This window comes from Chiloscyllium plagiosum, chromosome 12 (assembly GCF_004010195.1).
Source record: "Chiloscyllium plagiosum isolate BGI_BamShark_2017 chromosome 12, ASM401019v2, whole genome shotgun sequence".
Lineage (NCBI taxonomy): Eukaryota > Metazoa > Chordata > Chondrichthyes > Orectolobiformes > Hemiscylliidae > Chiloscyllium > Chiloscyllium plagiosum.
Genome location: NC_057721.1, coordinates 63,027,926 through 63,040,679, shown reverse-complemented (window position 1 = coordinate 63,040,679; position 12,754 = coordinate 63,027,926). Strand labels below are relative to the sequence as shown.

At 41.1% G+C, this 12,754-nt stretch overlaps 1 protein-coding gene across 7 annotated transcripts in view; it reads left to right on the top strand.

Annotated features, from left to right (window-relative positions):
• dop1b (DOP1 leucine zipper like protein B) overlaps nt 1-12,754 on the top strand; it is a 139,550-nt gene that overhangs the window by 51,694 nt on the left and 75,102 nt on the right. For 5 of the 7 annotated variants that reach the window (XM_043701243.1, XM_043701238.1, XM_043701241.1 and 2 more), the window contains 7 exons: nt 856-965; nt 2,261-2,375; nt 5,000-5,114; nt 5,878-5,997; nt 10,244-10,352; nt 11,578-11,580; nt 12,470-12,691. In XM_043701243.1, the coding sequence (XP_043557178.1) occupies nt 856-965; nt 2,261-2,375; nt 5,000-5,114; nt 5,878-5,997; nt 10,244-10,352; nt 11,578-11,580; nt 12,470-12,691 (794 nt within the window). The remainder of the gene's footprint in view (nt 1-855; nt 966-2,260; nt 2,376-4,999; nt 5,115-5,877; nt 5,998-10,243; nt 10,353-11,577; nt 11,581-12,469; nt 12,692-12,754) is intronic. The other 2 variants (XM_043701245.1, XM_043701242.1) reach the window with 1 other exon arrangement.

The window sequence follows — 12,754 nt, the reverse complement described above, 5'->3', positions numbered from 1 at the left end:
ATGCTGGAGGCAGGTTTCCCAGACTTCAAGAGACTCAAAATCCATCAACTGGAATTGCAGGACAGAAGTGAGATAGCAACGTTGGAAAAATGATCAGCTTCTGATCCCTGCCTTTATGGTACATCTGGCTGCAAGACTGTTGTCGAGGAATGTACACCAGACCTTTTAGTTCCTTATCTGATGAAAAAATTGGAGTAGTTTTGATTTGCACAGAGATTGTACTCTTGTAATATCAGTTGGATGATTCAGGGAAACATTGTGTGGAAACTTTACATGCAGTTAAAACTCAAAGGGAAGATTTAAGTTAGTGCTTCACAGCTCAGACATTCTGGTGGAAATAGAATACTGAGAGTCAAAAAGTGTGGTGCTGCAAAAACACTGCAGATCAGGCAGCATCCAAGGAGCAGCAGAATTGACATTTCGGGCATAAGCTCTTCTTCAGAAATACTGGGGAGATGAGGGGATACATGTGGGTGGTGGGGTGGACCTTAAGAACATCATTTAAGATTTCCTGTCTGTTTTTCTTTTATACGAATAATTCAGTAAATTATGCATTCATCTGAAAATTGGTATCTAGCTTTTATTTGACAAGCAATTTACCACTGAGTATGTACATGTGAACCAATCTAAAATTCAGATTATCAACACCAGATATTTTTGGAATGCAAGTTTCTAAATGCTTCCATGTACTTTTTCATAAACAGCTATGTGGCTATTCGGTGTATTCATGCTGATAAAGAATGTTTTCCATATATATCTGTATTTCGGTCAGATAATTTAAGCAATGATTTAATTCCCCACGCCTACGTGTGTTCTGTTGGCATTAATAATAATGGTTCATGGTGATCCTTTCAGGGACCGATATCAAAGGAGGCCACATGACTGCAGATACAGACCCCTCCACTTCCCCTGAAGATTGTGCCAAGGCTTATTTTGAGAAACATTCCAAGGACTTGCTAGTTCGAGTAAGTATAGTTTGAGAAATATCATTCTTCGTGAGATATTGTCAAATTTGGATTCGCGCTTCATCTGCCCAAAGTTATTTGGTAAACAATGTAGTTAAATTTTGTTTTCATAGAATCCCTACAGTGTGGAAACCGGCCCTTCAGCCCAACAAGTCCACACCAACCCTCTGTAGAGTATCCCACCCAGACCCATTCCCCTACCCTGTTAGTCTGTTTACCCTGACTAATGCACCTTACCTATACATCCCTGAACACTATGGGCAACTTAACATGGCCAGTTCACCTAACCTGCGCATCTTTGGAATGTGGGAGGAAACTGGGGCACCCAGAGGAAACCCATGCAGACATTGGGAGAATATGCAAACTCCACACATACAGTCACCCGAGGCGGGAATCGAACCCCGGGTCGCTGGCACTGTGAGGCAGCAGTGCTAATCACTGGGCCACCGTGCTGCTTTTGCTGAGCTATGACAAATCTACCAGCAATTCTTCAACGAAATGTTAGATTTGTACTTTCATAATACCATGTCCAATTTTTTTTTTTTGCTGGGCTAAGTGTTTTCACAGCCATAATGTAATATACACCGATGTGTGGAGCAATCTTCACAGCATATATGTTCTGTGGGAATACAGCATTTTTTTTTTCTATACTTCCATGGGATGTGTGTGTTCCTGGCAAGGCCAGCATTTGTTGCCTATCCTTAATTACCTTGAACTGAGTGACTCTCTACTGCTTTCAGAAAAGCCAATCACGTTGCTGTGTTTAGTCATGTATCAGCCAGATGAATGAGGATAATAGGTTTCTTCTCCTGAAGAGACATTCGTGAGCCAGAAGGGTTTTCACAATGATCAATGGTAGTTGTCTTGGTCACTATTGATGAGATGAACCTTATTTTCCATTTAATTATTGAATTTAAATTCCACCAGGTACTGTGGTAGGATTTGATTTCATGTCCCTCGACCATTACTCTCTGCCTCTGGATTACCATCTCCCCTTATACCTCAGGGAAATGTAGATGTAACCTTGCAGCAAAAAGGGAGGTAGTGACATTTGAGTGAGTGTCTCACTTTATTGTGAAGCAAGTGGTAAAGAGATAGTTACCCCTCATTGATACCAATGAAGGTGAAATGCATATAACTTTTTTTTCCGCATTCAAGGTTTTTGGTGTGGTTTAATTGGAGTTCTTCAAGAACTGTAAATTTAGTTAGTCAGCACTAATACATATGCTCTGGAAAATATATTATGCAGGAGGAAGTGTTTGTTGTCCTCAGAAGCAGTCTGCTTTTGTCTCCAGGCATTGATAAGAACATTGCATCAAGTGAACCCTGAGCCAGATCAGGAACATGGACCGCAAGCACATCAGAAGCCCTTTCGTATTTTGATAAGTCTGCTTGATAAACCCGAATTAGGTAAGTTAACAAGTGATTTACATGTTTATACATGCGTTTGAAGAATGCTCCTGTTAAATCATCATAGAATCCTGACAGTGTGGAAGCAGACCATTTTAGTTAATCAGGTCTGCACTGACTTTCTGAAGAACATTCCACCCAGACCCACTCTCTTACCCTATCATACGGCATTTCCCATGGTCAACCTCCACGTCTTTGGACTGTGGGAGGAAACCAACACAGACACAGGGGGAACATGCAAACTCTGCACAAACCAGAGTGGAATCGAACTTGGGTCCCTGGCACTGAGGCAGCAATGCTAACCACTCATCCACCATGCTGTCCCTTGTCAAATGTATTTTTCTAAATTTAGGAATTGATCTGTAATAAATGAAATTAAAACAAATTTGGATTTGAATTTTTGAAACTCTATAATGGATCATTTGAACTCAGAATCTCAACTTGAGGTGGAGATAGTTTATTACACCAGAAAGAAATGATGACTTTCACGATGAGTTTGAGGTGGTTCACATCAATGGGTTGCAAGTAGGCAATTGAAGGGGTGATCTACTCTCTCATCAACAGAATGGAAAAAGACTGTCTAACGACTCTTTGGCTCTTTCAAACCTCCTAGCTTCCTTTGGGGAAAGAGCAGAGCCAGTTCAGTGGCACCAATAAAGAAGGAAGGGAGATCTGCAACATAGCTAGAAAAGCAATCTTCATAGAGTGGTCTGTAGCTTGAGGAGTTGATGCACTATATTCCAGTGTAAACAGAAGGCCTAAGTTGCTTTGCCTTCCAGCTCTACAGTGGCAGACTGGCTGAGTGGTTAGCCCTGTTGCAATACACTGTTAGGGACCTGGTGGTGTGGTAGAGTCCAGGCTGGAGGGCATAGGTTTAGGGTGAAAGGGTAAACATATAAAAGGGACCTAAAGGGCAACCTTTTTACTCAGAGGGTGGTGCGTGTATGGAATGAGCTGCCAGAGGAAGTGGTGGAGGCTGGTACAATTGCAACATTTGAAAGGCATCCGGATGGGTATATGAATAGGAAGGGTTTAGAGAGATATGGGCCAAGTGCTGGCAAATGGGACTAGATTAATTTAGGATATCTGGTCAGCATGGACAAGTTGGACCCAAGGGTCTGTTTCTGTGTTGTACATGACTCTAAGTAAAATTTGGTAATCTACATAAATCACAATTTCTTGTGTTAAATGTAAACTGGGATATTTCGAGCAAATATTTTATCGGAAATTTCAGACTGAATAGTTTCAAAAGTAACCCAATTGCCAAATGGATAATGGTGGAAAATGTGCGTGGTAATATTGAACATATTTTGGATGAAAAGGAAGGAGGACAGCAATTGGAGTGGCGATACTGTACAGTACTTTGCAGTTCAACTACAATGATTAAGGGGTGCAGGGACAGAGGGATCTGGGTGTACATGTGCTCTTTGTCATTGAAGATGGTAGGACGGCGATAGAGGGCAGTTAATAAAGCATACAGCTTCCTGGGCAAGGAGGTTATGTTGAAATTAAACAGGAGCTTTGATAGGCTTCAGCTGAAGAATTGTGTGTAGCTCTGGGATGCCACTTTATGAAACATGTGAGCAAATTGGATCGATTGCAGAAGAGATTGACAAGAATGGTTCCAGGAATGAGAAACTTCAGTGATAAAGGTAGACGGTGGGCGGCACGGTGGCACAGTGGTTAGCACTGCTGTCTCACAGCGCCAGAGACCTGGGTTCAATTCCCGCCTCAGGCGATTCTCCCTTGGGTCCAACTCGTCCATGCTGACCAGATATCCTAAATTAATCTAGTCCCATTTGCCAGCACTTGGCCCATATCTCTCTAGACCCTTCACATTCTCCCCGTGTCTGCATGGGTTTCCTCCGGGTGCTCCGGTTTCCTCCCACAATCCAAAAATGTGCAGGTTGGGTGAATTGGCATGCTAAATTGCACGTAGTGTTAGGTGAAGGGTTAAATGTAGGAGTATGGGTCTGGGTGGTATACGCTTCGGAGGGTCGGTGTGGACTTGTTGGACCGAAGGGCCTGTTTCCACACTGTAAGTAATCTTATCTAAAGAAATTAGGACTGTTCTCCTGAGGCAGCTAAGAGGAGATCCGATACAAGTTTTCAAAGCCTGAGTAGGCTTTAAGGAGCATATGAGGAGACACATGCCCAGTTCATAAAGATCAAAAATGAGAAGGCCTAGTTTTAAAGCAATTTTGATACACAATGTGAGAAAAAATATTTTCACATTGAGTTGGGGTTGGGTCTGGAAAAGCACAGTAGCCCTGTGATGAAGGCAGGTTTAACTGAGGCATTAAAGAGCGGATTGGATGATTATTTGTTCACCTTTGCATGTTTGTTAAATATAATGGGGGGGAAATGCAGGAGAATGTGGGAGTCAGATGGCTCGTGCAGACACAATGGGCCAAAGTGGCAGCCACTTGCACTACTATACCTCCTGAGTTTAGGAGAAAATAATGTTTATTTTTTGAGAGATATGTGATGAAGTTTCTCCCTAGGTTGCACTTGCAAAGGGGAACAAGGACTGTTGGGATGAACACGTCTCCACCCTTGTTGATTTGTATTCTGATGTGATGAGAGCCGACGGCTAGTCACAGTACTTATTGTGTCTTTTCTAGGCCCTCAAGTCATTGGGGATTTGCTGCTTGAAGTTGTTCGAGCTTTCTATTCCATTTGCAAAGAGATGCTCGATTCGGATCTCCAATCAAGCCAGAATGAAAGTCTACTTATCAGGTATAGAAATGTCTGCTAGCATATGAATATATAAACTTCAAAAATAAAACTGGGTTTAAAATGATACTATGTTTTTTATTGTATCAGCTGGTGCCGGTGTGACTCTGACTCTAATTTTCAAACTGCATCCTGTATTGATGTTTTGCATTTATTTCAATTGGGGAGGGGGGGGGTGTGAAGAGAAACAAACTCCTTGAAGAAAGGGTTTACTACTTTATTTTTGTCATCCTTGGGAACTTGCATGAAGTCCTAGAGATGTACAGCACGGAAACAGACCCTTCAGTCCAAGTCGTCCATGCTGACCAGATATCCTAACTTAATCTAGTCCCATTTGCTCCAGGGAAAACAGCCCCAAACTATTCAGCCTCTCCCTATCACTCAAACTCTCCAACCCTGGCAACATTCTTGTAAATCTTTTCTGAGCCCTTTCAAATTTTAGAACATCCTTCCCATAGCAGGGAGACCAGAATTGCACGCAATATTTCAAAAGTAGTCAAATTTTAGAACATCCTTCCCATAGGAGGGAGACCAGAATTGCATGCAATATTTCAAAAGTAGTCTAACCAATTTCTTTCACAATCATGCTGTTCTCTCTTTCACTCATCTTTGAAACTGTACTGACAAGCTGAACACATTTTAAAATATTCCCAGTCACTCTAAACTCATCTCTTTTTCATTCCTGAAGAAGTTCCTGGTATTTCCATCAATTGATTCTGTAAACCTATCAGAGTCGTGATATAATTATTTAATTTTCCTTCCTTAGCAAAATGAAAGAAAATAAAAATGCTTCAGAAGTAATAAAGACGGCGAATGTACTGATCAGCTCACTGAGCACGGACTATCTGTGGGATTATTTAACGAGGCTTTTTGAAGACTCTATCAGGTAATGTCATGGAGTACACTGTTCATGAGCCTTATATTGGCTTTGTATTGTGTGGTCCCTTTGTCTCATTCTGATTTTGCTGTTAGGTTTACCAGGAGATGGATGGTGGAGGGCCCCAGTTTATATGTGAATCAATACCTACATATATATAAAATATCTTTTTTTTTTTTTTGAAGACTCCCCATGATTGTATACCCACGTAACCTGTCTTTTGTCATCTGAAGACCCTCTGTCTTCTGCTCAATATGGCCAGTGATTGCTATCCATTTACCCAAGCACTGTCTCTTGTTGACTCTGACCCTTCAGAACTTTGTGCTCTTTGGTTCTGAACATAGAACAACATAGGACAGGACAGCTCACGAACAGGCCCTTTGGCCCACCATGTCTGAGCAACCACAATGCCATTCTAAACTAACCCCATCTACCTGCATGTGGTCTTTATCCCTCTATTCCCTTTTCATGTATCCATTCACAAGAAGCAGAAAGTTGGAATAAATGGGTCCTTTTCAGAGTGGAGGCAGTGAGTGGGCTACCACAGGGTTCAGTACTAAGACCCCAGCTATTTACAATGACCATTAACAATTTGGACAAAGGGATTGAATGCAATATCTTCAAATTTGCAGATGACAGTAAGCTGGGTGGCAGTGTGCTGTGAGGAGGATGCTAAGAGGCTGCAGGGAGATTTGAACAGACTGACGGAGTGAGCAAATGCAATACAATGTGGATAAATGTGAGGTTATCCACTTCAGTCTCAAAAAAACAGGAAGGCCGATTATTACCTGAATGGTGGTAGTTTAGGAAACATTGAGATGCAACGAGACCAGGATGTCATGGTGGAACAGTCACTATGAAGATTGGCATGCAGGTGGTGAGGAAAGCTAATGACATGCTCTTGTTCATAGCGAGAGGATCTGAGTATCGGAGTAAGGGCATATTGCTGTGTACTGTGTGCAGTTTTGGTCTCCTCGTCTGAGGAAGGACATTCTTGCTACTTAGGGAGTACAGTGAAGGTTCACCAGACTGATTCCTGGGACGGGAAGACTAACATATGAGGAAAGACTGGATTGACTGAACCGATACTCATTGGAATTTAGAAGAATGAGGGGGAGGGGATCTTTATAGAAACTGTCAGAGAAATTTGCCCATTAAAGTAGAGACCTCACAAATCAGATCGCGTGAAATTGATATGCTGTTTATTACAAGCGATATCACTGGAAGAGAAATCGACCAGGCTGACACAGAACTGACAGTCTGTACAGGTAGATCAGAATTTCTCTTCCCAGAGCTGAGGATGAGACCAGTTTTTATTATAATGCTGTACAATGAGGCTAATTAGAAATGGGGAAAATGCAACATATCTGGAAATGGAGTAATCTAATTACAATGATGCTAATTGGAAAATAGTTATCGGAGGAATGTCATGATTCTCTACACAAAGCAACATTCTGACAGTATTGATGGCTCTAAAGGTTCCATTCCTCTTCGCAGGTAGATGTTAATGTCTCCTCTGAAGTGAGGTGCTTCCATTGTCTTGTTCAGGGAATGATGCTTTTGCTGCTGTCTTTCTGTCTGACCAGTTCTTTATGTGGCCTTGGTATTGCTAGGTTGTGAAACTGCCCTCGGCTTTGGGATAGCCATGGTGCTCTGTCATTGTTAGTGGGAGCTTGAGGTGTATTCCCTTGTCTGCGAGTACAGTCTAGTTTTGCTTGTCAGCCTGCTTGGTCCCTTGCTGGGGCATTCTGGGTGTTTTAGTACATTTTGGCCAATTTTGTTTTTTGTGGGCATATTATGGGTTGGCAGGGTGGCAGATCTTTTCCCACAGAAACATATAAAATGGTGATGGGACTGGACAGGTTAGATGCGGGAAGAATGTTGCTGATGTTGGGGAAATCTAAAACTAAGGGTCATAGTCTAAGAATAAGGGGTAAGCCATTCAGGACTAAATGAGGAAGAATGAGGAAGAAAGGTGGGTGTATGTGAGTGTAAAGCGGTTTAAGTTGGTGAGAGGGTGTGTGTGGGAGTATATGCGAGAGTCCGTCTGTGTATAGTGATCACCTGTAGTGTAACATGAATCTAAGGTCCCGGTTGAGGCCATACTTATGGGTACCAAACTTGGCCATCAGCCTCTGCTCGGCCACTTTTTGTTGCCTGTCCTGAAGTCCACCTTGGAGGACGGTCACCCGAAGGTCGAATGTCCTGGACCGCTGAAGTGTTCTCCGGCTGGGAGGGAATACTGTCTGTCGATTCACACCCACATGTACACATACACACACAAATTTGTGGGGTGAATTTGTACTTGCAGAATTACATTTTACTTTGCTCAAAAACTGCACTGTATAAATCCATGTAAGATTCTGTAAATCTGTTTTTAGATTAGAATCAGTCTGACCATTGTGGCACAGACAGCCTCACAGGAGTTAACACCTTCAATACCTTATCTGAGCCGACATGACACCAATTGTTAAAGTGCACTTGAGAATGTAACTTTTAAAAAAGGTTTTCCAATTACTTATCAAAGAACTGAAACCAACATGGTCATTCTAAAAGATGAGATTTAACAAACAATCCAGGTCTTTTTTAATATGTAATTTCAGATATATCACACTGTAAATGTTTGCTATAAGTCCTGTGTCTTACAATCTTACTCTCCACAATCACCTGATGAAAGAGCAGCGCTCCCAAAGCTGGTGCTTCCAAACAAACCTGTTGGACTATAACCTGGTGTGTGATTTTTAACTTTGTACACCCCAGTCCACCACTGGCGTCTCCAAACTTTGGAAAGAAAAACAATTGGAGTGTGCATGGGATCTAATGGTCAGTAAGCTTCAAAATTCAGCACAGTATTGGGTTGGCTGGGGGACAAGCAATGGAATCAGTGGCAAGAAACCAATTGGACTAATGTAGGGATTGAATGATAGAACCCCTACAGTGTGGAAGCAGGAAATTTGGCCTACTGAGTCTCACTGATCCTCCAAATAGCATCCAACCGAGACCTTTATTCCTGCGTTTCCTATGGCTAATTGTACCTAGCCTGGACACTTTAGCATGGCCAATCCACCTACCCTGCACATCTTTGGACTGTGAGAGCAAACCCACACAGACAGCCATCCAAGGCTTGAATCAAAGCTGGGTCCTTGGTGCTGTGAGGCAGCAGTGCTACGCAGAGTCACCACATAGGCCACTGGAGGATGAACACAGACGATTTATGGTATAGAGGAGATGTTTCAGGCAGATGAAGCTAATGTTTACTAGCTGAAAATGAGTTTTGTCTCACTTTTATAGTTTTAGATCTGTAGCCAAGTAGCTGACAGCACTTTGTGCATATCCATATCATGTACCTTGTTATGTAGATGCATTGAAAGTTTGCAGCGTAAGGGAATGCTGTAGAGCATTAGACATACTGAAGTGACGGCTTGTTTGTGTGCATTGCTTACAGCTGGTGTGTACTGTGACACTAGTGGTAATGCCATTGGAATAATAATGCAGAATCTCCAGTTCATGGTGACATTTGAATTCAATAAAAGGCAAATCTGGAATAAAGAGTTGGTCTCTTGATGACCATGTTGATTGTCGTCAACCTAACCCTAACCCAAGAGTGTTGAGCTAGAAAAGCACAGGAGGTCAGGCAGCATCCGAGAAGCAGGAGAGTCTGCATTTTGGGCATAAGCCCTTCGTCAGGAATAGGTTCTCCTGCTCTTTCGATGCTGCCTGATCTGAGCTTTTCCAGCACCATACTCTCGACTCTGATCTCGAGCATCTGCTGTCCTTGCTTTCTCCTAATTCTAACCTGGTTCATTTAATTTCCTTTTTTTTTGAGAGAAGGAAATGTGCCATCCTTGTCTGGTCTGACCTGTGTTTGCAGACCCTCTGTAATGTGGTTGCCTCTTTATTGTCCTCTGGGTAATTAGGAAAGGGGAACAAATCCTGGCCTAGCCAGCAATGCCCACATAGTGTGCATGAATAAATATGCCTTTGTTTCTCTTTAAGTATTTGGTTTCTGGGTTTCATTTGTTGGGCAGATCTTCCTGATAGCAAGTATTGTAAAATGACAAAACAAAACTTGGATTTGTGAATTATTGAAACTTCAGAAGCCTGATATTTTCTGATGTTTTTTCATAAATTTTAAAAAAACCCTGAAAGAGCAATAACTGCTAACTCTTGACTGTGTGATGAAGCTCCTGTCTATAAATGGTGTCATTTGTTGAAATTATGTGCAAAATCGTGAATGATATTCTGTGATTTACAGGAACAGATCTCGGCCAGTAAATCATATGGTGGATGACCGTCCAAGTTCTCCTCCAAATGTTCAAGAGCTCTGCTGTCTGGTAGTGTTCCTCTTGGAAGTCATTCCACTGGTAAATCAGTATTATCTACTCAATGTTTTCTCAGTGTTCAAAGATTTGACTTGAAATCTTCAAATTATTCCCTTAGTTTGTTTTCTTACATCATGTTTTCCATGTTGTACTAATCGGTCTCTGATGTAATTTGAGTTTTTGGAAATTATTTTGGATTAGTGAAAGAAAACTTGCACTTTCATGATATCTGGATGTACCAAAGTGCTTTAAAGTCAGAAAAATGCATTTTAAGATTTGTTGCATTGGAGATCATGTGACAGTCAACCACTCAGACCATCCACTAGTCTAGTGTTAGGAGGGCATGTTTTCCAAAACTTGAAGGGAGAATGTTATTTAGGGTAAATGATGTCTGTGAAGAAATAATTAAAAAGAAAATGGATACCAAGCTCAGCAAAGGAATGTGATTAAATGATAGCTAAGGGAAATAAAAATCTGCCAGTCAATAAAGAATTCCAGGCATACCTCTAAACAGATTATATTCACGTAATTTTTGACATGTCATTTCCACATGACCTTGACTAATGCCCTCTTCTATATTTATCAGAATGTGTCCTTTGTAATATATATAGTTAATGAAATCCAGTGTTTCTATCTTTACAATGTCTTTACATAGTTATTTTATCAAAATGTTTTGATGTCTGGATCATATTTCAATGATTGCAGTTCTTCGGCCAATAAGTGTCTAAAAGAAAAATTATAAGTTTGGCTAAAAACAAAATTGAATAATTGTGCCGATCTTTCACGGTTCTTGGATTTGGCATTATTGGATCTTTATTGTGATGGTCATGTTACTGTATCTCTCAAAGGATGAGTGCAACATCACTTTATGAGCTAGTGAATGTTTCCTGGGTAATTGTATATTCTACAAAGTAACTTAGATATTATTGAACTTCTCAACAAAATAATGGTGAACATCACAAAATGCACATTCTTTGCATTTAACTGTTTATATAAACAAGTTAATTTGATGTGCCTTCTGTTTTATTTTTGGTTAATCAATGCCAAAATCCGGTGAAGTATGATCTTCTTTCTTTGTTCTTCACTTCTCATTTTGGAGTTGTTTAGCCTTTACTTGATGTGTCCTTCACTATGAAAATAAGCTTGAAGAAACTTTTCACAGGAACAATCAGCTATACTTAGACAATGCAGCCAAAAAAAAACTATTGTGCAAGTAATTCTTTGTTTCTGTTACTTACATTGATTTCTTCCATGGATTTGTCTTCAGAAGGTATGACCAGTCTGTTCTCTTTTTGTGACTTGATTAATATGAAAGCATCCACAGTGGCAGTAATAACTCATGAAAGTGCTCAAATCTAGATGATGAGATGGGGGTTTAGGAAAACGTTTAGAATTGAACACTGCAGAAGAGGTCCTTCAGCCCATCAAGTCGGTGATGACCTATCTAGACTAACCTTAGCCAATAACCTTAAATGGGGTGAGATTTGAAATGCTTATCCAAGTACTTTTTAAAGGTTGAGTTTCCTGCCTCTGTTAGCCTCCCAGGCAGCACCCTGTGTATGGAGAGAAAACTTGCCTGAAATCCACACTCGACCTCCTGCCTTTCACCTTTTAAAGTCAATAATGAGCAAGCATGACTCTTTAGATAAGGGAAATAGCTGCTTTCTCTTCATTCCTGTCCATGCCACACTCAATCTAGTACACTTCACTCTGGTCCCCTCTTCCGCATATTCTAAAGAAAACATCCCGAGCCTCCTACATAGCTAAAATGTCCCAACCCAGGCAACATCCTGGTGAATCTCTTCTGCACCTCAGCCAGTGCAAAATTGGTTTTTTTTTGAGGATCAAGACTCTTTTTAGTTCACGTTTGACATCATTCTTTTTCATATTCACATCATTCTGTAACTTTGTAAACTATGCATTTTCAGCAGCCGGTTCGATAGGAAAGGACAGAGGGTGGAAAAAGCAGTCCAATACTGAATTGTACAGTAATGTAGGTACTGTAAATATGGAGGAGCTTTACTTGAATTGGATTTGGAGATAATGGAACATTGCTTCTGAACTATTGATGTAGTCTGTGTTGGGGAGCATGTCTTGTGGATTTTAATATTACCTAGAATGGATTACTTTTAATGACACCTCTTCACTTTTGTCTTTAGGAGTTGTATTCTGAAATTCAGACGCAGTATCTTCCACAAATGCTGTGCCACATTGTTCAATGTTTGATGGAACACATGGAAAACTTGTGTCTTCAGGAGCTCACCAAGACCCTGAAGATGTGCTACAAGATACTCAGCAGAATTCAGTTGCCTGCAGCACTCATGGATGTTGAGGCGCAGAGTGAACAAGAAGCTGAGCTGGATCATGGGAGACCAGCTGAGGTGAGGTTGTAAGTGATGGAGAAGCTGTGCTCACAGAGGTTCACAGTCTGATCCCAGGTATCT